This window comes from Aotus nancymaae, unplaced genomic scaffold (genome assembly GCF_030222135.1).
Source record: "Aotus nancymaae isolate 86718 unplaced genomic scaffold, 86718_ANA_hifiasm-v0.15.2.pri h1tg000076l, whole genome shotgun sequence".
Taxonomy (NCBI): domain Eukaryota; kingdom Metazoa; phylum Chordata; class Mammalia; order Primates; family Aotidae; genus Aotus; species Aotus nancymaae.
Window position 1 is genome coordinate 14,531,949 of NW_026988491.1, and position 24,362 is coordinate 14,556,310.

The window sequence follows — 24,362 nt, forward strand, 5'->3', positions numbered from 1 at the left end:
TTTGTTTTTTAGAGACAGGGTCTTGCTTATGTTTCCCCGGTTGAGTCTCGAACTCCTAGCCTCAGCCTCCCAAAATGCTAGGATTACAGGTGTGAATCACTGTACCTGGCGTATATAAGTTTTTGATTACCGTTTTCGTAATTTCTAAATATTTTTAAAGACCAAATCTGTATGATTGCCCCTGAGTACATCACTGCAAAAATAGCTTTAGTGGAGCCAAGAAAATGAGCAGCTTGTGATGCCCAGGTACCATATTAAGATACAGACAAGGCATTTTATAATTGACTATTGTGGACTTAGCTGTTTTGTTACCCATTCCAGATATGTATCATAGTGCTTTGTTACCCATTCCAGATATATATCATAGTGGCTTTAGGGTCACTTGATCATGAAAAGCCTAAAACCTATGGTAGGAGAGGGTAGAAATTGTCTGCTGGGAAGAGGAAGTTAGGAATTGATTTTACAGAAGCTTAAAAAGCAAACTCTTTTCAATACTTCTTATCAAAGGAGAGGTTGGAATTTAAAATGACCCTCAGGAAGCAATTTTGTATTTCCCCAAAAATGGATTCTGGCAGGGACTTTAGCTACCAGTAACCTCACCATCCAAGGACCAGTCGTGAATAGTTGACATCTAATAATTAAGTCATGACTTTGATGATCAAGTGAGAAAGATCTTAGCACAATATCCTTGGTGAAATAAATGTTTCCTGTTTTCTTAGGGATGATCAGGGTAGCCAAGCTACTGACTGCCATGGTCTGAGGAAAGTTAGGGCTGAGCCATTTCACTTTTGAGTGGCAGTCTGATTGGTAAGACAGGAGCAGTAAAGATGTTAGAGTTTCTAGAATTAAAGGTCTACTCATGTTTAAACAACCCTTTGGGAGATGTAAAATTCATGGCGGATATTTGATTTACTTTTACGAGATAAACAGATTTTAATTGCCATTTCGACTTTATGTTTAGAATCATTTTTATTTTCAATGCTTTTAAGTTCACTAATTTCCCTGTAGCAGTCCCTTAATCTATTTTTTAATCATTAAGCCATCACAGTATTTTTCGTGTTCTAGGACTTAATGCCATAACAAAATTATTTAAAATTACCTTAATCCCTGTGATTCCAGGGATCTGATAATGGTGGTGATTTCGATTCAGGGTATATGTACTCAGTATAGTGATGCAGCTATCTTTGCTGAACATGTTCAGTGGGACATTTTCCAGTGTGTGGAATTGGTGGGTCATGGATATTTACAAATGATATATTCATCCTACAGACCAGGGCTTTATTGAGTTCTGGGAATACAAAGAGGAGAAGATTTAAGCTGCCAGTAGAAAGACAGAATGGAAAATAACCGTAATGTGGTTTGATGATGAGTACCCTCAAAGAGTTTTAAAGTGTTTTGAAATTGGAGAGGTGGGCTCAATTAATCTGAATGTGAAATCAGGAAGATGGTTTTGGGGAAGACTTCCTTGATGAGGATGACCTCCAAGCTGGACCTTGAAGAGGTCAAGTGAAGATGGTATCAGAAAGAACCTCAGGCAGAGAGAGCACAGTGTTGTGTTACCAAATACAGTTTCTTTGCTGAAGGACTTTTCTCAGCTAGAAACGAGTCAGAAAGGAAGGGCCACCATATAACCCAAATCTCTTAGTTATTTCGCTGGAATAGTATAGAAGTGCTCCAGTGAGTTGGGTCTCCAGAAATGAGGGAGTTCAGCTTATTTTTTAACTAGACTGATATTCATGGGTTTGAATGAGAAGTTACAGGTGAGTAATGTTTATTTTGGTGTCCCTGTAATGATTTTTACTTTCTCCCTTTCTTTTTTCTCTCAGTGTGTGATTGAGTCACATTTCCTCATCTAGCAAAGAAGGGATTGAGCAGATCCAGGACAAGGAAGGGTGCTAGGCTCACTCTTGGACGGCAGAGAAGTCATATCACAGTGTTTTATAAATACAGCTGTTAACTATTCATAAGCCTGCATTTTTACTCAGGTGCCTTTCAAGATGGAGCTCAGATTATAAAGCTTGGGAATAAATTTGGGAAAACCAGTTGCAAAGAAGAGTACTTGAAATAAGTGCTATGTTGCCTATATCTTTCATTCACAAAAAAGAATGTAGGACTTTTCCTAATATTTGACTAAATTGAACCTTTCCGTTTATAGAGTTCGTCAAACCGTACAGGTGCCCATGATTCAATTTGAGTAACTGCCCTAAACCTTCTAAGATAAGGAACTTCTCAGTTATGAAATTCTGTTATTCCGTGGAACACAGCCTGTGATTCTTCTGAGGGATCTAAAAGACCAGAACTGTTTCTTACTTGCATTTTCTTACATTAACAGAAAGCCTTACTGCTACTCTTCTGTTTACAGGGCGGTAGTCATGGTTTGTTTGGAAACAGCACAGCACAATCGAGAGGTCTGCACACACCAGTGCAGCCACTAAATTCTTCTCCCAGTCTCCGGGCGCAAGTGCCTCCCCAGTTTATTTCCCCCCAGGTAAGCAATTTTATGTTTCTGTGATTCAGAATTAAAAACCATTTCAGGTAGTTGTCAGTTGTTAATTGATTTTTGTGGATGTAAAAAGAATAATAGTTACTAGCATAAAATATGAAAAAGCCATCTTTTCTTGACCTTTTGGCTAAGATCAAGTGAGTAAAATATGAAATATCTAGCTGCCAAAGATCAAGACTTTTAGAACAAAATGTCAAATCTCATTTTTATTGCATCATGCATACCAACAAAGTAGATATTTTTGCGTAAAAAACTTATGAGTCTGTTCCTTTTAGATCTCCTAATTATTTTTCTAACTATATTAATTCTTTTGTAATTGCATATAATTAAAACTACTTTATAAGTTCTGATGTGTCAACATTCAGAGGCTGGTTGCCCTCAAGGATTCACCCACAGATAAACAAGAGAAATTGGCCTGGCACACTGGCTTATACCTGTAATCTTGACAGTTTGGGAGGCCAAGGCAGGCGGATCACTTGAGGCCACGATTTCAAGACCAGCCTGGCCAACATGGTGAAACCCTGTTTCTACCAAGAAACAAAAATTAGCCAAGTGTAAAGAACAAAACAAAAATGAGCTGGGCGTGGTGGCCACGCCTCTAATTCCAGCTACTTGGAAGTCTGAGGCAGTAGAATCGTGTACCTGGGAGGCAGAGGTTGCAGTGAGCCAAGATGCACTGCACTCCAGCCTGGGTGATAGAGCAAGACTCCATTTCTTTTTTAAATTTTTTTCTTAACTTTTTTTTCTTCCTTTTACTTCCCTTTGGTTGTTTGAGCGAGACTCCATTTCAAAAAAAAAAAAAAAAAGAGAATTGCCAGATTCTGCATTATTCTGAAAAATTTTGAGGAGCTGTATGCCAACATTGCAAGTAGGTGCTCTAGGGGGAGTTCTAGAACTAATGAAGTAGCAGAGACTCCTGGACTAAACTCTTACTCATAGAGCAGCTCTGTGTAAGATATAGTCCATTGGGTACCATGGGAACCAGTTAGGTCTATCCCTTAGTAGGAGATGTACAAAGAGATGGGCTTTGCTTTTGGGGATAAAGGGGAGAGATTTGTGTTAGTCTACCACACAATTTCCCTGTTCCTCTTTGTGAGAAAGCAGGCATAAGGATAGAGTAATAGCTGATAAGCTCATGTGAGGATTCGATATATGGCCTTAGTTCCTTCTTAGACTGTCATTTTAATAAACAAAGCTCTGAGTCTGTTTCAGCCTGTAAAAGAAGATGGGAATGCTCATTAGATCCAACTAGCAGGTTGTAAAGGTTCAGTTTCTGTTACTTGTTTTTGTATTTTTATTTTTTGGAGATACTCTGTCACCCAGGCTGGAGTACGGTGGTGTGATTCGTAGCTCGTGGCAACCTCGAACTCTTGGGGTCAAGCAGTTCTCCCACCTCAGCCTCCAAGTAGCTGGGACTACAGATGCACACCACCAAGCTCAGCTAGTTTTAAATTTTTTTGTAGAAATGGAGTCTTGCTATGTTGCCCAGGCTGGCCTCGATCTCCTGGACTCCAGCAGTCCTCCCACCTCAGCCTCCCAAAGCACTGGGATAACAGGCATGAACCACCAGGCCCAGCCTGTTTTGTTTTTTTGAAATGCCCTTTAAGACCAGGGCTTAAACTATTTATTTAAAATGATAATCTATATATTTCAGATTCTAGTTTTAATATTCTGAGTCTATATCTTTCTTAGTGGGGGAGGTCAGGTTCATCCATACCCTTCCCTTACCTCCCCGTCACCACCACCAACTGCCTCTCCAAGGTCTTGCCTGGGAGTCTGGGACTGTGTCCCCTGGGCACCTCTCTTCCTCCTCTTTCTGTCTTTCTAAGTTCCAGTCATCCTTCAAGCCCCAGGTAGTGGTATGTCCTTTTGACAGAGCCATTTCTGACTTCCCCAGCACTCTACAATGGCAGTGTCTTCTGAAGCTTTGGAGCATACACACACTTTACAGTATTGCTGGGTATCAGGCTGACAGTCATCCATGGATATCAAATGTCTGTTGCATATTAGATAATGTCTTCATCATGCACAGATGGAGAAAATGCCATCTCTCCCTCTCCGCAGCCTCTTGGAGTTGGTGGCAGGGGGTGGATTGAGGTGGGGAGGAGGTGATAGCAGAATAGCCAGCAGATAGTGTGAGAAATGTATGGAAATGTTTAACAGAGTTTGGAGAATCTGCTGAGCCTTCACACTACCAGTGACGTTTGAGTCTTGAAGAATGAGTCAGGATTTTCTGAGCACACCAGATTAAAAGTGCCTTCTAAGCAGCGGGAGCCTCATGTGCAAGGGGCGATAATATCTAGAAGAACACAGCATTTTGGGGAAAGGCAACTGATTTGAATAATCAGTTAGAGCTTGTTGAAACATACACTGTCTTAGAATAGAAAAGAAAGGAACTAGACAAGAAGTTTGGGACCAAATTTGGAAAAAGTGCTTGTTTTGCTTAGGATTTGGGACTTTGCCCTAGAGGCCAATCCTTGTCAACATGGTTTACAACCATTATTTGGGCTGCTACTTAAAGACACAGTCCCCAGGTCTCCTCCAATCTTCTGTGACAGGTGGCTTTGGGGCTTAGTCACCTGCATGTGATCTTTATGTGCACTTAAAGTTTGGCCACTGCTGTAGACAATATACTGTTAAAGATTTTTCAGCTGAGTGGCTCATGCCTGCAATAGCCCTTTGGGAGGCTGAGGCAGGCAGATCCCTTGAACCCAGGAGTTTGAGATTAGCCTGAACCACATAGTAAGACCCCATCTCTACGAATTTTTTTTAATTTTTTAAAAATTTTTTAATTTTTTTTTTTTTTTTTTTGAGGCAGAGTCTCGCTGTGTCTCCCAGGCTGGAATGCAGTGGCACGATCTCAGCTCAATGCAACCTCCACCTCCCTGGGTTCAAGCAATTCTCGTGCCTCAGTCTCCCAAGTAGCTGGGATTACAGGTGCGCGCCACCACGCTCGGCTGATTTTTCTATTTTTAGTAAAGATGGAGTTTCACCATGTTGGCCAGGATGGTCTGGAACTCCTGACCTAAGTGGTCTGTCTGCCTCGGCCTCCCAAAGTGCTGGGATTACAGGCATGAGCCACTGTACCTGGCCTATAAAAAATTTTTTTTATTTATCCAGGCATGGTGGTGTGCACCTTAAGTCCCAGCTACTCAGGAGGCTGAGGTGGGAGAATAGATTGAGTCTGGGAGGCGAGACTGCAGTGAACCATGATCAAGCCACTGCACTCTAGCCTGGGCAACAGAGCAAGACCCTGTCTCAAAAAAGAAAGAAAGAAAACACTGGCAGTAATATAGAAGACCTGTTTGAATGGCAGGAGTACTAGAGCAAAGGAGAGCAGCTGCAGAGCTAGTACAGAGTCCAGGTAAGGCAGTGACAGTGAAAATTAACCCTTTCGTGGAAGTCGCCTCTGATCTTTTTGTTGCATAATATGATGATCTGTTCTTCAGTCTCTTCTTACTCTGCGTATCAGCAGCATTTGACAGTTTCCCTCCTTTCTGAAACACTTCATGCATTTGGCTTTTGGACACCTACTACATTGGTTCTCCATCTGCCTCTCCTCCGTCTCCTTTACAAGCTCCTCCTCACATTCCCAAGTACTTAATCAGCAGAATGCCCCAGATCTCAATCTTTGAACCTCTCCTCACCATCTGTAGTCACTGCCATGCGATCTTACCCAGTGGAATGCCTTTAAGCACTAAATTCCAAAATTGTGTCTTCCACCCACATCTTTTTTCCTCAACTCCACAGACTACTGGACATCTCTCCTAGGGTGCCTTACAGGTTAACATGTTCAAAACACAGCTTCTGATCTCACCCCACACTGCCCTCAAAAACATCCCCACACTCCCAGTAAATGGCACTCTCATTCTATAGGAGTTCAGGCCAAAGACCTTGGAGCCAGTCATGACTCCTCTCACTGACCACATTCATTCTATCAGTAAAACCTCCCTTCAAACCTTTATTCAAAATCGGACTCTTTTTCACCACCTCTCACAGCACAGGCCCTGGCCAAGCAACCACCGATTCTGTCCAGGTTATTGCAGTGACTTCCTGCCTTTCCCCCACCTGCTTCATTCAACACTTGCCTGTCTGAAGTCTGAGTCAGACTGATTCTCTGACACCACACTGTCTAATGTGAAAGCCACATCGGCCCCTGAGATGTGGCTACTGCGCTGCAAGAACTGAATTTTACATTTTATTTTAATTAATTTAAATAGCCACATCTTGTTAGTAGTCACTGTGTAGACAGCACAGATGTCGAACATGTCAGTGTTGCAGGAAGTTCTGTACAGCGCTGTTCTAAAACAAAAGGCAGATTGTGTTACTGTTTTACCTGGAATCCCCTTGTGGCTGGTTCTCTCACTGAGAAAGCAAGGCAGAGGCAAAGTCTTAAACTGTAGGCTTTGAGGTTCTTGGTGATTCCCACCTCCCCACAAGTACAGGCCGCTCTCTCGTACCTTCATACTGCCCCAGCCAACTGGCCCCTACACACCAAGCATACTCTTAGAATGCTCTTTTCCCAGATGGCAGCCTGGCTCGATCTTTATTTCCTTCAGCTCTCTGCTTCACTGCCACCTTCCCTAGAAGCTTTCTCAGGGCAGCTACGTACAGTGCGCTGCCTGCCCTGTCACTCTCACTCCCACGCTTGCTCCTTGTCTTTCTCCCTCTCTGACCTGCCCCTAGGAGTGTAATAAGCTTCACAGCGGCAGGGTCTGGGCCTGCTGTGTTCACAGCTGGAGCCTGAGCATCAATAGCTGTGCAGGACATGTATTTTGAGCTCAGTGAATATATACCAGGTTATGTGAAGATATATATCAGGATGATTTCAAAAGTAGAATTGTTTGGAAAGTGTAGTTAACTTTCTGTAAGAGGCTTGGGTGCTGCAGATCACTTTATGACCAAAGTTTCTGCTCCAGCTGAAAAAGAAAAGTACTTGTGTTCTTCCGCTTTTAATTTTGTTTTATTTATGTAATGCATACTGGGAGCAGAATATTAAATAATGGGTTATTCCATCTTTTCTTGACATTTCTTCTATATTTTTATAAAATTAAGCAGTTAGGTGTCTCAAAGAAAAGGCCAGGTATGGCAATTTACTTCTATAATCCCAGCACTTTGGGAGACCAAGGTGGGTAGATTGTGTGAGCCCCGGAGTTCAAGACCAGCCTGGGCAACATGGCAAAACCTGTCTCTAACAAAAATACTAAAAGTTAGCCGGACATGGTGGTGCGTGCCTGTGGTCCCAGCTACTTGGGAGGCTGAGGTGGGAGGATGACGTGAGCCCAGAAGGTTGAGGCTGCACTGAGCCATGATCACACCACTGCATTCCAGCCTGGGCAACAGTGATACCCTGTCTCGAAGACACACACACACAAAAATGACAAGATAACCACACAAAGTTTGGGTAGTGGATAAACAGATTCTTTAAAAAATCTCCAGCCCAGATAGAATGATACCTAATCCCCTATTCAGACACTGTTCATATGCAGGCATGCTTTTCACATTATTGCACTCAGGGTCACTAGAAAGTGATGTTGACATTGTGTCCTTGAACTTTCTCCTGTTGCTATGTAGCATTCATGGTGATCATAATGATGTTTCATCAGGTAGATTTACCTTGATTTATTTAACATTCTCTCCCCCATTGTTGAGTATTAAATTGTTTCTAATCTTTCCCTGTTAAAATAGGGCTGCAGAGAAATCCTTATACATAAACCTTTGCCCACATTTTTTCTAAATTTAGTTGCCCCAAATGAAATTTCTGGGTCAAAGCACATGAATATTTTAAAAGGTTTTGATAAATATCAGCTTTTATATTTATTTTGACTACATTATAGGAACAATCAACAGTTAATGTAAACACAGAAAGAAGACACTGAGGCCGAGTGTGGTGGCTCACGCCTGTAATTCCAGCACTTTTGGAGGCCAAGGCAGGTGGATCACCTGAGGTCAGGAGTTTGGTATCAGCCTGGCCAACATGGTGAAACACTATCACTACTAAAAATACAAAAACTAGCCAGGCATGGTGGCATGTGCCTGTAGTCCCAGCTACTCCAGAGGCTGAGGCAGGAGAATTGCTTGAACCTGGGTGGTGAAGGTTGCAGTGAGCCGAGATGGTGCCACTGCACTCCAGCCTGGGCAACAGAGTGAGACTCCATCTCAAAAAAAAAAAGAGAGAGAGAAGACACTGAAACTTATATTGTTACAAATGTCCCACATCTTGGGTTTCTGCCATGCCTTTTTCCTCCAGTTACTCAGATACAGTATTGAGAAAGTAACATATTCCAGCAAGCTTTGTCCTGACTTTAAATTGCTGTCATGTTGCACCTGCGATGCTTTGTTACACGCCAGATTGATTGCAACAAGAGCTTCACTTTCTCCAACGCAGCTGGAGATTGAAGGGCTTTTAAGCCAGAATAATTAACTCCTTGCAATGGAGAATATGCAGACCTGCACCACCGTGATTCCTCTGCAGCCCACGTGTCAACAGCCCTTTGCCTGGAGCCTAGTGGTGCTTCTCCCTGGTCCTTCTGTATTCTTTGGAGAGGGACAGTACATTTGCAAACAAATAAGTGGAGCAAGGCTGAGAAAGGAATTTCTCAAAAATTAAACTTTTATTGTCTCTAAAATTGTCAGTTTATGGAATATAAGCCTAGTGGCTTCTAAATATAAGATCACTTTCCTGTGCTTTTCTTTATACTCTTTCTGTATGTGTCTCTCTGTCTTTAAACAATATGTTGTTTTCATTGTGCCTTTTTTGCACTTTAATGAAGCCATATAGTATAGAGCCTCCTTTCGTTGTTTTATTTTTACTTGTATTATTTCAAATATATTCCCATGTGGATTTGGGTAGTTATGGTTCATATGGTATTCCATTATATGACTATACCATAATTTATTTACCTATTCTACTACCAAGTCTACTGTTCGTAGACATTTGGGTTGCTTCTAGATTTTTGCTGTAATTTTTTTTTTTTTTTTTTTGAGACAGAGTCTCACTCTATTGCCCAGGCTGGAATGCAGTGGCACAATCTCGGCTCACTGCAACTTCTGCCCCCCACCCCCTACTCCCGGGTTCAAGCAGTTCTCCTGCCTCAGCCTCCGAGTAGCTGGGACTACAGGCACCTGCCATCATGCCTGGCTAATTTTCATATTTTTAGTAGAGACAGGGTTTCACCATGTTGACCAGGCTGGTCTCGAACTCCTGGCCTCACGTGATCTGCCTGCCTTGACCTCCCAAAATGCTGGGGTTACAGGCATGAGCCACTGCACCTAGCTTGCTATAATATTCTTATGTTTGTCTCCCATGGTGAGTTTCTCGATGGTACTGCAGGTTTTTATTTTGGTGGTTTCTTTTTTTTTTTTTTTTTTTTTTGAGAAGGAGTCTCACTCCGTTGCCCAGGCTGGAGTGCAGTGGCACAATCTCGGCTCACTGCAACTCTGCCTCCCAGGTTCAAGCATTTCTCCTGTCTCAGCCTCCTGAGTAGCTGGGATTACAGGTGCACAACACCATGCCTGGCTAATTTTTGTACTTTTAAATTAAGAGACGGAGTTTTGCCAAGTTGGTCAGGCTGCTCTCGAACTCCTGACCTAGTGATCCGCCCACCTCAGCCTCCCAAAGTGCTGGGATTACAGGCGTGAGCCACTGTACCCCGCCTATTTTGGTGGTTTCCTTAGCTAATTTTGAGTAGTAGGAATATCTGAGGTTGAAGCAGGAAAAATAATGTGCCCTTGCCCTGTTACTGTCTCTCCCACACTTGATCCTTGTCTGCCCTGCCCCTAGGAGTATAATAAGCTTCACAGCAGCAGGGCCTGGGCCTGCTGTGTTCACTGCTGGAGCCTGAGCATCAATAGCTGTGAAGGGCATGAATTTGAGCTCAGTGAATATATATTGAGTCATGGGAAGATGCATATCAGAATGATTTCAAAAGTGGAATTGTTGGGAAAATGCAGTTAACTTTGTGTGAGAGACTTGGGTGCTGCAAGTCTCTGTGACCAAAGTGTCTGCTCTACCTGAAGGAAAAAAAAAAAAAGCTGGGCACAGTGCCTCACACTTGTACTCCCAGCACTTTGGGAGGCTGAGACAGGCACTGGAGCCCAGGAGTTTGAGACAAGCCTGGGCAAAATGGCAAAACCCCATCTCTACAAAATACACACACACACACACGCACACGTGCGTGCCAGGCATGGTGGTGCATGCCTGTGGCAAAACCCCATCTCTACAAAATACACACACACACACACACACACACACACACACACTAGCCAGGCATGGTGGTGCATGCCTGTAGTCCCAGTTATTCAGGAGGCTGAGGTTGGAAAATCACCTGAACCCAGGAAGTCAAGACTGCAGTGAGCCATGATTGTGCCACTGCATTCCAGTCTAGACAACAGAGTAAGACCCTGTCTTAAAAAATAAAAATAAATAAATAAGTAAAACAAGTGTAGCTCAGTTCTAGAGGGTTTCAGTCTGAAGCCACCACAGTCTGCTTCTGTCATCATCCGGTGTTCTCCCCTGTGTGTCTATATCTTCACATGGCATTTTCTTCTCTGTCTCAAAATTTCTGTCTTCATTTGAGGACACCAGTGAATGGACTAGGGCCCACCCTAATGCAGCGTGACTTTGTCTTAAACTTGAGTGCACCTACAAAGACCCTATTCCCAATGAGACCACATTCTGAGGTTCCCAGTGGGCATGAATTTATGGAGAACACTACGTAGCTAAATACAGTTGCTAACTCAAATGAATTTAGGAATCACACTGAAGATGGTACATAGGATTTTATGGGTCATTGCGGTGTAATAGGATAAGATTCCAGTTGGAACATGGTTTTGATAGCACAGCATATATTGTACTCACCCTCCTTGCCCCCAGACTCAAATTACAGTGAGTTCAAAATTATTATATCAGAGATAGGAAGTTAAATCACACTGGTGACATTTTGTGTGAATTCAAAGCAGAGGATGAAGAGGAGTTGTTATTTGGTGGAAATTGTGGAGGATGTGTTCCTTATGCTTGCCCTAAAACTGGTGGAGAGGCAGCATGCCCTGTAGTGGTGTGCTTACTTGGTGCTCACGTCTGCCTTGAGTACATCTGTTAAAATAGAAAGTCAAACAGATTTTTAAATTGGTTGGTAACACTCAACACCTCTTAGAGGATACAGAGGAAGCAGCTGGGGGAACTATTACTTGAAATTAGAGTACTTTCCAAAATGACAGAATTGATGGGTAGAGTGAAAGTGACAGATCTTAAGAGAAAATTAGTTGGTAAGCCAAATACAGGAAACCTGAACTTGGTCAAATGTTTATAGACTACAAGAGTGTCAAAGAAAAGATAAGCCAGGTGCGGTGGCTCACGCCTGTAATCCCAGCACTTTGGGAGGCGGAGGTGGGTGGATCACCTGTCAGGAGTTCAAGATCAGCCTGGCCAACATGGTGAAATCCCATCTCTACTAAAAATACAAAAAAATTAGCCGGGGAGGTGGCAGGCGCCTGTAATCCCAGTTACTCAGGAGGCTGAAGCAGGAGAATTACTTGAGCCCAGCTGGTGGGGGTTACAGTCAGCCAAGACTTGCACCACTGCACTCCAGCCTGGGCAACAGAGCAAGACTTCGTTTCCAAAAAAAAAAAAAGAGAAAAAGAAAAGATAGACATGTATTCTTGACAATGTAGCAGAGATGGTGGCCCTAAAGTATTAGGAAACTGAGGAATTTCATTCTGACCATGCTGCCAAAGAATGATAAAATGAGAAGATCCGATAGGGATGGGGAAGCTTTCTGATAAACTTAGTTTATAATGGGACATTTTCAGAAAATGGATAGTAAGGGTATAAAAGCAAGGATGAATAAAACACAGAGTAAGCTGAGACTTGCGAAAAAAAAAAAAAAAAAAGCAGGTAGATTAAAAGAACCTTTAGAGTTTGATTTGGTGCAGTTTGGTGACTAGAAAGGAATCATTGCTTGGACTAGTTGTATAATGCCCAGGGATTACAGAGTGGAGGTAAAATTTTTGTTGCTTTTGTCTTTTCTGTTAAGAAGAAGGATGTTCAAACCAAAAGGGCTAAGACAGATCCTAGAGCAGAGAAAGAATTTGTGAAAAGAATTGCAGAGCCCTGTCCACAATTTTTGAGAAATTCTGGGAGTCTTCAAGGGGAGTTTAATAATGACACCCATCTTTCCTGCCTGCATTCTGAATGTTTAAGGCAAAAGAGGCAAACATATTGGGGTCACCATATCACCTTTACTACCAATAAAGCAGATACTGGAGAACGTGTGCACTTCCTAATACTGAATTCTAGCCTTAACCGGGAGTCACTGGAATGGATCAGTCCTCTATCCAGGCTTGTTTCCAAGAAGGGGAAAGAGGCCTTGAGTGCTGTGTTAAACATGGATGTCCTCTGTGTGGAGCCTCAGATCAGAAATGGGAAAGAAGCTATAAGCAAGTGAGAAGAAAGGGGGGAATTTTTTTTTTTTTTTATGCTGTTTCACTGTGGCTTCCAAGCTGGAGTGCAGTGGCACGGTCTCTGCTTACTGTAACCTCCACCACCTGGGTTCAGGTGATTCTTGTGCCTCAGCTTCCTGAGTGGCTGGGATTACAGGTGTTTGCCACCATGCCCAGCTAGTTTTTGTATTTTTAGTAGAGACACGGTTTTGCCATGTTGGCCAAGCTGATCTCGAACTCCTGGCCTCAAGTGATCTGCCTGACTCCACTTCCCAAAATACTGGGATTACAGGCAGGAACCACCATGCCCAGCCTGGGGAGATTTTTTAAATGATTTCTGAAAGGAGAAATAAGGAAAAAGTAGCTAAAAGACTGATGAACTTGGTCCCAATTCCAGGAAAGAATCTAGATTGTCAGTAAGATTGCTTTTGATAATCTAGATTATCAGAAGTACATATGGCAGTAATTAATTATCATAGTTTGCTAACAAGTTTTCATTCACTCCCTTCATTGACTGGTGAAAATACTGGCATAGAAGAATGATATAGTTGTTGTATCTCTAACAGGCCGTTTGACAAGCTGTCTGTTTTGGATGAGATGGAAATATATTGGCTAAACATGAAAGCAGTTGTGTGGATTAGTAAAGGATTGACGATTCCCAGGCTGATCGTTTCATATTGGAAGGAAGCTTTAGTAGCATATGACTAGATTATCCTCAGCTCTATCAAGTTCAGCATTCCCATCCGTGATGGGACTAGGGAATGCAAATAGGATCAACAAGAACTTGGTGGAGTGTCTTAAGTTAAATATGATAGAGGTTCATTCATTTAATAGATATTTATGGAGCATCTACTATATGCCATGCTCGTAAAGATATATGTAAGGTCTTAAGCTCGAATAAAAAATAAATTAATAAAAACTTAAAACCCCACTACATAGGTTAAATACTACGTAAGGAAACAAAAGCATATTTTTAAATATTATAGATTTTAACTGACATTAGCTTAGTGTGTGAATGGACAGCTGTGATCACCAGAGAAAGTGACATCTTAGGCATTGTTAATGAAAGCATGACTTTTAACAGAATGGTTAGGTATGGCCAGGTTTGCTTGGTGTTAGACTACTCTAGAAAATGCCTTTCTGTTCTTGGCTCTTCACTGAGAAATGGAAGGAGATACAAGTGAAAGAACTGACCATATTGAGCCTGAAGATGAGATGCAAGGGAACTGTATTCATCATCTGAAGACATTTGAAGAACCAGCCTGTGGAACAATGTGAACATTTATAGAGAACATCTCTTAAGCATTTGATGTGGATTAATTCATAAAATCTAATAATGACTAAAGTTAATATTGTTGTCATTCCAGTTGGAGATCAGGAAAGTGAGGGTCAAAAAGGCTAAATAAGTAACTTGCTCTGAGTCAGCTTAGAAATGGCAGAGCCGGGCTGGGAGTGGTGGCTTGTACATGTAATCCCAGCACTTTGAGATGATGGCTTGAGCCCGGGAGTTTGAGACCAGCCGGGAGGTGAAGGCTGCCGTGAGCTGTGATCACATCACCACATTCCAGACTGGGTGACAGAGTGAGACCCTGTCTCAAAAAAAAATGGAGAGGCAGGCAGAGCTGGGATTAAAAGCTCAGGCAGTCTGCCTCTAGAACAAAAGTCTTTTTTTTTTTTTTTTCTGAGACGGAGTTTCACTCTTGTTGCCCAAGCTGGAGAGTAATGGCGTGATCTCGGCTCACTGCAACCTACCCCTCCCAGGTTTGAGCGATTCTCGTAGCGCAGCCTCCCGAGTAGCTGGGATTACAGGCATGCGCTACCATGCCCGGCTAATTTTTATATTTTAATAGAGACAGGGTTTCTCCATGTTGGTCAGGCTGGTCTTCAACTCCCGACATCAGGTGATCTGCCCGCCTCAGCTTCCCAAAGTGCTGGGATTATAGATGTGAGCCACCACACGTGGCCCCAAGAACTGAAGTCTTTTTTTTAACCTTTTGGTTTTTTTTAAGAGATGGGGGGTCTTGCTATGTTTCCCAGGTGTTCTCAATCTCCTAGGTGCAGACAGTTCTCCCAAACAGCTGGGATTACAGGCGTGAGCCACTGTGCCCAGCCTATAGAACTAAACTCTTGACTAGTGTGCTACACAACTTGGCACTCATGGGTGTGTTCTCACATTTGTTCTCCATGGCCCCAGCTGGTCCAGTGGGTTCAGTAGATGAGGATGCAGGGAAACGCATTTCTGCTTACTTAGATCATCTTAGAGGAGCAAATCAAAGATGGGAGGGAATCCTTTCTCTGTCCCAGAGTGTCCTGCAGCCTAGCCTAGCTCACACCTGAGAACAGGAAGGACCCTGTCAAGCCAATGACCTTCCAGACTCTTCTTCTTTTTTTTTTTTTTTTGAGCTGATGTCTCTCTCTGTCGCCCGGCTGGAGTGCAGTGGCGCTATCTCGGTTCACTGCAACCTCCGCCTCCCAGGTTCAGGCAATTCTCCTGCCTCAGGCTCCTGAGTAGCTGGGACTACAGGCATGCACCACCACGCCCAGCTAATTTTTGTATTTTTAGTAAAGATGGGGTTTCACCATGTTGGCCAGGTCAGTCTTGATCTCCTGACCTCGTGGTCCACCCACCTCAGCCTCCCAAAATGCCCGGCCCTTCCAGGCTCTTTTATGCTGGCTCTCTTTTTACACTACCACTCTGTGGGTGTTTGCTATCAGAAGCCATGAGTTGAAACTTATGTCTCCTGTTTACAAGTTAGTATATTTGTCTTATTTGTATCACAGAAATACTTTCATGTAGTGTTATTTATTAGCTTTATGCAATTTAGTATGTTCTGTTTTATGGCACGCTTCCAGTAATAATTTCTCAATTGGATAAAAGCCATATTGTCAGCAATTTTTTTTCCTTGAAGATGTTTTCCTGAATATACAATTTATACTTTTTATTGTAGAAAACTGGAAAGTATAAGAAGAAAATTTTAAAACTCTTGTCATTGTGCTCCTCCAGGATAATCATTGTTAACACTTCAGTGTATTTTTCCTGTTACATATTTTTCACAGAAAAGTTTGAGAACGCTTGATTTAGATTCATCAAGATTCTTGTCACAGGAAAAAAGTTTTATTTTGATAAATTCTAAGATTCCTTTTCTTTCTTTCTTTTTAATTTTTCGGCTAGGTTTCTGCCTCAATGCTCAAGCAGTTTCCCAGCAGTGGCCTGAGTCCAGGTCTTTTCAATGTGGGGCCCCAGTTATCTCCTCAACAAATCGCCATGCTGAGCCAGCTTCCACAAATTCCCCAGTTTCAGTTGGTAAGTAGCAGATTTTCTTCCTGTAGTTAAAAGGGTCATTTTTTTTTCTTTCTTTAGCTTTGATTTGCTTCCTGCATCTTTGCCTCTTTCTATGTTCAAAGGGTGCTAGTCTACACTTTTATGCCAACTATGGAGTGTGCTTAAGGGTTGTCAACTCAACTGGAGGAAAACGTAACCAAGAGACCAGGAATTTGGTGTTACTTCGCTCTTGGATACTTTTGACTGTGTGACCTGTACTTGAGTGCACAGACCCTCGAGGTGTTCTCAGTAAATCAGTCTCATGAAACTTTGGTTCTCTGTCTTTCCCCCTTGTTTCATAGGCATGTCAGCTTCTCTTGCAACAGCAGCAACAGCAGCAGTTGTTACAGAACCAGAGAAAGATTTCTCAAGCTGTACGCCAACAGCAAGAGCAGCAGGTATGTGGGTGGGCAGGGTCCTTCCAGTGCTGTCTTTGAGGAGTACGTCCCAGCTTAGCCTCTGGTGGCAAAGAGGAACCGGGCGCAGTCTCCTCCTGGGAAATTCGGGTCCATGCTTATCACGCGTCTGTCTCTCTTGGCCACCAGCTGGCTCGAATGGTGAGTGCACTGCAGCAGCAGCAGCAGCAGCAGCAGAGGCAGCCAGGCATGAAGCACTCGCCCTCTCATCCCGTTGGGCCCAAGCCACATCTGGACAACATGGTGCCCAACGCATTGAATGTGGGGCTCCCAGACCTTCAAACCAAAGGGCCAATACCTGGATATGGTTCTGGTAAGTTGTTAGTAGAGAAAATTACCTTCTTAGCAATCTGCCTGTCTAGGCCTGTGGTAGGGGCTGCACCTGCATTACCCTCCGTTTTTATGCCAGCCGTACAAGGTAGGTAAATATTCTTAACCCTGGTGTATCTGAGGCTTCTCGAGTTTCAATGGGTTTCCAAAGCTCACCACATGATTACTAAACAGCAGAGACAGGCCTCTAAATTCTCTGGCTCCAGAGCAGTCTTTTAATACACGTGTATGAATGGCAAACTGCTCTCCTACCACCAGGAATTTTTAAAAGCCTCTTTAAATGTTTGTGCATGCTGTGTGAGTGGCACACATGGCTGAGGTTATGATCTGTTAAAATATGTACTAGTTTGAAGTGTTTTACTCTACTCAAATAAATAAAGTTGCCTTCTGTTGAAAAAATGAGGAACTAAAATTGTAATGCAGATTGATAAAAATTCGTTTGATATTAGTATTTCATTTGAGTTAAGTAGAATTAGAACAAGTAAGGTTATGCCTTTAACATTCTTCAAGAATTTTTTGGCAGGCAAATCATAGCTCTTTCAGAACTGGAAAACATGCTATAAGCAGAATTTAATCAGGGAGGAAACAGTGATTTCAAAATAAAATTTTAAAATGGAAAAGATACCACACACCACCACAGTTTCATCTAAAACTGACAACATTTAGAATTTATCTTGATAAAGAAGATAAATTCTTCAGAATTTATCTGGTAGAGAAGATACTGTTCTATGCACACTCAAAGAACAAGAGTTAAGCTGGGCATGGTGGCTCAAATCTGTAACCCCAGCACTTTGGAAGGCCAAGGCAGGTAGATCATAAGGTCAGGAGTTTGAGACCAGCCTGACTAACTTGGTGAAACCCCATCTCTACTAAAAATAGAAAAATCAGCCAGGCGTGGTAGCGCGCGCCTGTAATCCCAGCTCCTGGGGAGGCTGAGACAAGAGAATCACTGGAACCCAGTAGGTGGAGGTTGCAGTGAGCCTAGATTGTGTCACTGTACTCCAGCCTGGGCAACAGAGTGAGATTCTGTCTCAAAACAAAACAAAAAAACAAGAGTTGGGAAGACATGAAATTGCTAGTTCTAGCTGACAGTGTGACCCTGGACAAATGGCACTGGCTGACTGTGTGCCAACCCCATGATTCTCCTACTGCACGTACAAGGGTTGAGCCAAGACTTCAAGGTGTTCTTGAGCTTGATATTTTAACGGATTTGCTTTGTAGATCCTCAGCTTCCACCAACGGTTTTCTTTCTTTTTTTTTTTTTCTGAGAGGAAGTCTTGTTCTGTTGCCTCGACTGGAGTGCAGTGCTTGATCTCGGCTCACTGCAACCTCCACCTCCCGAGTTCAAGCAATTCTCCCACATCAGGCTCCCGAGTAGCTGGGATTACAGGCATGCACCACCATGCCCAGCTAATTTTTGTATTTTTAGTAGAGATGGGGTTTCGCCATGTAGGCGAGGCTGGTCTCAAACTCCTGACCTCAGGTGATCTGCCTGCCTTGGCTTCCTAAAGTGCTAGGATTATAGACGTGAGCCACCACGCCCAGCCTGTTTTCTTAAAGGTGATCTGCCTGCGAACTGACTTAAATTTGAAATAACCTTTCTTGTACTTGACATAGAAGAAGGGCAGCTCTGCTGTCATCCCACATCTTTTTACTGTGTGCTTATCTGGGCTGCAGAACACCAGGGTACCAAGCATGGGGGAGCCTCCCTTGATTACTAACAAAGGTGTCTTTATGCCAGATTTCCTTTTTTTGAGATGGAGCCTCACTCTGTTGCCCAGGGTGGAGTGCAGTGGCGAGACCTCAGCTCACTGCAACCTCTGCCTCCTGGGTTCAAGTGATTCTCCTGCCGCAGCCTCCTGAGAAGCTGGGACTATAGGCGTGTGCCACCACGCCCAGCTGATTTTTGTATTTTTAGTAGAGACGGGGTTTCACCATGTTGGCCAGGATGATCTCAATCTCTTGACCTCGTGATTCACCTGCCTTGGCCTCCCAAAATGCTGGGATTACAGGCATGAGCCATGGCACCCAGGCCTTTTGATTTATTTATTTATTTTATTTTTTTTGAGACAGTCTCACTTTGTTGCCCAGATTGGAGTGCAGTGGCACGATCTTGGCTCACTGCAACCTCCGCCTCCTTGGTTCAAGCAAATCTCTTGCCTCAGCCTGCTGAGTAGCTGAGGCGTGACGCGCCACCACACCCGGCGAATTTTTGTATTTTTAGTAGAGCCAAAGTTTTACCACGTTGATAAAACTTTCAAACTCCTGACCTCATGATCCGCCCCCCTCAGCCTCCCAAACTGCTCGGATTACAGATGTGAGCCACCTTGCCCAGCCGTATTTCCTTCTTAATCAAGTTGGCTAGATGTCTTGGCATGTGTTGAGCTATCCTGAATTTAGACACAACGTGACAGTAAAGCAGGGTGACTTACCTCTTTCATCCCTGTTTATCAAAGAGTGCATAGTTCTGAAGGTAGAGTCCAGTCAGTGCAAAGAAAGAGTTTCTGAAAGTCAGAAGCAGCCTTTCACATATTTAAATGCACACAGTTCTTTTCAATTCTTTGTACTCTAACAGCTTGAACAGTATATATTAGTGACACTGATTTTCTTTTTTTAATACACATTTTCAGAATGGATCAGATAAAGCCCAGGGAAAAACATCTACATCATTTCCTCAGTTAGTTGTTAAGAAACTAAAATCACAGTCCTGTTGCTGTGGCTCATGCGTACAATCCCAGCACTTTGGGAGGCTGAGGCAGGCAGATCACAAGGTCAGGAGTTCAAGACCAGCCTGGCCGATATGGTGAAACGCTATCTCTCCTAAACGTGCATGGCGGCGTGCACCCGTATTCTCAGTTACCTGGGTGGCTGAGGCAGGAGAATAGCTTGAACCCAGGAGGCGGAGGTTGCAGTGAGCCGAGATCATGCCACTGAACTCCAGCCAGGTGACAGAGCAAGACTCCGTCTCAAAAAATATATATATATTTTTCCTTATTTAGCATTATCACATTTATTTGAATTAAAGAATACATTTTAGGTTGCCTTCACACAGGTTAACTCAGATGAAAAAGTAAAATTAAAAAATATATATATGGCCAGGCACGGTGGCTCACGCCTGTAATCTCAGCACTTTGGCAAGCCGAGGCGGGTGGATCACGAGGTCAAGAGATCAAGACCATCCTGGTCAACACGGTGAAACCCCGTCTCTACTAAAAATACAAAAATTAGCGGGGCATGGTGGTGCACACCTATAGTCCCAGCTACTTGGGAGGCTGAGGCAGGAGAATTGCTTGAACCCAGGAGGTGGAGGTTGCGGTGAGCCGATATCATGCCACTGCACTCCAGCCTGGGTAACAAGAGCAAAACTGTCTCAAAAAAAAAAAAAAAAAAAAAAAAAACTCTCACCAGCCTCAGCCATGATTATTATTATTATTATTTTAATTAAAAAAAATACATTTTAGGACTGAAAGTTCAATTTGGCTGACTTTTGAATAAATTATTTGACGAAAATATATTTAAAGCATATATTGAAATTAAAATATTTTTTCTAAAAAATTAAATGCCAAAGATGTAATAAAATGAACAGTATTTCAGTTTTCCTCATGCTAAGTATGTTGAACTAAAAAGGATACCTTTAGGTGAAAGAGTAGCAAGAATAATTGAAAGTTTCTTAATATGTCTTGATAAAACCTCTTTGTTACATTATCTCAAAATTAAGAAGTTGAATGACTAATGACTGCTTAAGTAATCCTTACTGATTCTTTTGTAAAATAGATGGTTTCTAATTCTCTGCCTTTAGCAAAATTGAAAATATACCTAATTAAGGCTGGGTGCAGTTGCTCATACCAGGTAATCCCAGCACTTCAGGAGGCCAAGGCGGGTGAATCACCTGAGGTCAGAAATTCAAGACCAGCCTGACCAACACGGAGAAACCCGTCTCTACTAAAAATACAAAAATTAGCAAGCTGAGCTGGCGCCTGCCTATAGTCCCGGCTATTTGGGAGACTGAGGCAAGAGAATCACTTTATCCTGGGAGGCAGAGGTTGCAGTGAGCCGAAATCGTGCCATTGCAATCCAACTTGGGTGACAGAGGGAGAGACTCCTTTTCAGAAAAAAAAAGAAAGAAAATATACGTGATTGAGGCCAGGCACAGCGGCTCACGCCTGCAATCCCAGCACTTTCGGAGGCTGAGACGGGCAGATCACAAGGTCAGGAGTTCAAGACTAGCCTGGCCAACATGGTAAAACCCTGTTACTACTAAAAATACAAAAATTAGCCAGGCGTGTTGGCGGGCACCTGTAATCCCAGCTACTGGGAAGGCTAAGGCAGGAGAATCACTTGACCCTGAGAGGCAGAGTTTGCAGTGAGCCGAGACCTCACAATTGTACTCCAGCCTGGGTGACACAGCAAGACTCCCTGTCTCAAAAAAAGAAAATATACCTCATTGAATTGAATTGTTAGGTGATAATGACCTATCTAAAAATTATATTTTAGTATCTGTGTTACTGGGCTAGGGCAAAGAACATATACTTTAAAAGAAATTCAGAGAAGTAATTCATGTTATAACAAGACTCCTTCTGTTCCCATCTACTTATTTACATGCATAAGATTTCTTACCACTTTATGTCAACAAAAAAATTTAAAATAAGACAGTAGAGAAAACTCTGTCTCATTCTAGTAAGGAGTCTTGGTTACCGTAGATATCTGAACTCATTTAGAAACAAAGTAATTCATCTTCTTAGAAAATGCATTTCTAATAAAATTTCACTTTTGATGTTTAAAATTTATCATAATTTATAATATTTATCTGTGTGGTATACCCTGTGAAAATTAAAGCTGTATAAATATTGGAGATTGTAAAAAATGACAGAAGAGTAATTGTATCCATGCTGCAATTATGATTGTATCAATACCAGGTGTATGGGTGGACATGGATTTAGAACAGTTGTGTTAGGATGGCCAATTATAGGTGATTTTTAAAAAATAATTATTATAGTTATAAAAACAGTAATTTGTTTTTTAATATATAGGAAAAAGAGGAGCAGAAAACAGAACTGTAAACAAAGAAAGTGAAGGCAAGATCAGTGTAAGGACAAGTTAATTTAAGAGCATTTTCTCAAGGATGTAAGAATGGAGCCAAATGTTTTTCATGAATAGACCATGAATTAGGGTGTGTGGAGATGAGAGAAGGTAATTCTGCCAAGGACAGATGAGGCAGGCAAAGGGTTGTCCTTGCAAGAATGATAAAAGCAGGTGATAAGCAAGGGGCATGTCTTATCTCTGTTTGTACCTCAGCTCCTAACACAGGGCCTGGCAGAGATTAGACTGTCCATAAATATTCATTGAACTGAACTAAATGGCTTAATTTGAGCTAAATCACTGTTTTTGAGCTGGAAATTTCAGGGAAACCACTTGGTTGTACTGAGGAAATTTAGTTTTGCTGTAGTAGAAAGTACAATGAAGTCAGTATTTTCTTGGGTTTAGAGGTATGATAGCTTGTAAATAACCAAAGGTCACTAGCAAAGCACTGTCTATTCTTTGTTAATGCAGCCACTAGAGCACAGTGCCCCAAAATTCCTTCCATCAAAATCCATCGGACACATGCCATATCTTAGTGTCATGCCAGTTACCACGTGACATCAAAGAAAATTATATACATCTTCGCCTGATTTTTCCTCTCATACTTTCAGGCTTATAGATTGAAACTTTCAAGACAATTTCCTCACCTATTTGTTCCCTGAACCCTTGAATAATCTTTCCTGACCAAACCTTGTGAGCCAGTGCTGGGACTGTCCTACTGTGGTGGCATTTGATCCCCAAGTCTCTAATGAATCAGGTGCCCACTTTCCCCAAGATTCATGGAGCTGCTGAGTTCTTTCCTTGCTTGCTTACTTTTTCTTTCTCTCTTTTTCTTTGTTTCATTCTTTTTCTTTCCTTCTTTCCTCTTTCTTTTTCTCTTCTTTTTTCTTTTTTTTTCTTTTTTTGCCCTTTTTCTTTTTTTTGAGACGGAATCTTGCTCTGTCATCAGGCTGGAGTGCAGTGGTGAGATCTCGGCTCACTGCAACCTCCGCCTCCCAGGTTCAAGCAATTCTCCTGCCTCAGCCTCCCAAGTAGCTGGGATTACAGGTGCGTAGCACCACACCCAGCTAATTTTTGTACTTTTAGTAGAGATGGGGTTTCACCATGTCGGCCAGTATGATCTCGATCTCTTGACCTCGTGATCTGCCCGCCTTGGACTCCCAAAGTGCTGGTGAGCCATTGCACCTGGCCTTTTTGCCCGTTTCCTGTAACTCTTTAATTTTCTGCGTTTCATTTGTCACCAGAAAAAAACTAAGCAGCTAAAATTGAAGAAATTTAATTTACTATGGGTTTTACAGAAAATTTTAGAATAAGTTCAAAGAAAATTAATGTGTAAGGAATGGTTCCTCCTCTTCTTACTAATGTTAGCATTCTTTTTAATCTTTGCCAGAATCTTAGGTTATTTCCAAAAGCTCTTTCTCAGTGATTAGAACTGAGCTTTCAGGTGGCCTGGAATCCAAGCACCTTGGCCTGGTTTTCTCAAAGGCAGAAGTGTAATTTACCCAAGGAGCAACCTGTTTAGGCCATTAAGGCTTATGTCAGAGAAAACCTTTGTTCCTTGCAACTTCCGTGCCCTCCAATCTAATTTCTGCTACCTAGGATGAAAGAAAGAAAAAAATGCCTCAAACTCTTCTTTAAAAAATAATAAGGCCAGGCGCAGTGGCTCACACCTGTAATCCCAGCACTTTGAGAGGCTGAGGCGGGTGGATTTCCTGAGCTCAGGGGTTCGAGACTATCCTGGGCAACATGGTGAAACCCTGTCTCTACTAAAAATACAAAAACTTAGCTAGATGTGGCAGCGTGTGCCTGTAGTCCCAGCTACTTGGGAGGCTGAGGCAGGAGAATTGCTTGAACCCAGGAGGCGGAGGTTGCAATGAGCTGAGATCACGCCACTGCACTCCAGCCTGGATAACAGAGCGAGACTCCATCTCCAAAAAATAATAATAATTTCATTTGAAATATTTTCATCTCATTCTAAAGATTTCTGCTCCCCACCCCCACCCACCAATCATTTTGAACTAGTAAATTCAGTTACAAAGTATGAAAGAACACTGTTCTTTATATAAATAGCAACATTTTTAACATGGGTCAGGAAGGTGTTAGATTTTTACTAGATTTATTATGCATCTATAAAACTATCCCAGACGACTAAAATAAGCACAGGGGAAGAAAAACATAACCTGGGCCCTCAGTGGGATTTGGATAGATGGAAACTGAGGACCCGCCGTGGGTACAGTGTGGAGTCTGGCCTGGCTGGAGTTACACATCTTGG

At 42.5% G+C, this 24,362-nt stretch overlaps 1 protein-coding gene across 5 annotated transcripts in view; it reads left to right on the forward strand.

Moving 5' to 3' along the window:
• The window catches only part of TNRC6B (trinucleotide repeat containing adaptor 6B), a 291,478-nt gene that overhangs the window by 239,896 nt on the left and 27,220 nt on the right, over window positions 1-24,362 (forward strand). For all 5 annotated transcript variants that reach the window (XM_064368066.1, XM_021668746.2, XM_064368065.1 and 2 more), the window contains 4 exons: window positions 2,363-2,488; window positions 16,116-16,247; window positions 16,568-16,663; window positions 16,811-16,994. In XM_064368066.1, coding sequence (XP_064224136.1) covers window positions 2,363-2,488; window positions 16,116-16,247; window positions 16,568-16,663; window positions 16,811-16,994 — 538 coding nt within the window. The remainder of the gene's footprint in view (window positions 1-2,362; window positions 2,489-16,115; window positions 16,248-16,567; window positions 16,664-16,810; window positions 16,995-24,362) is intronic.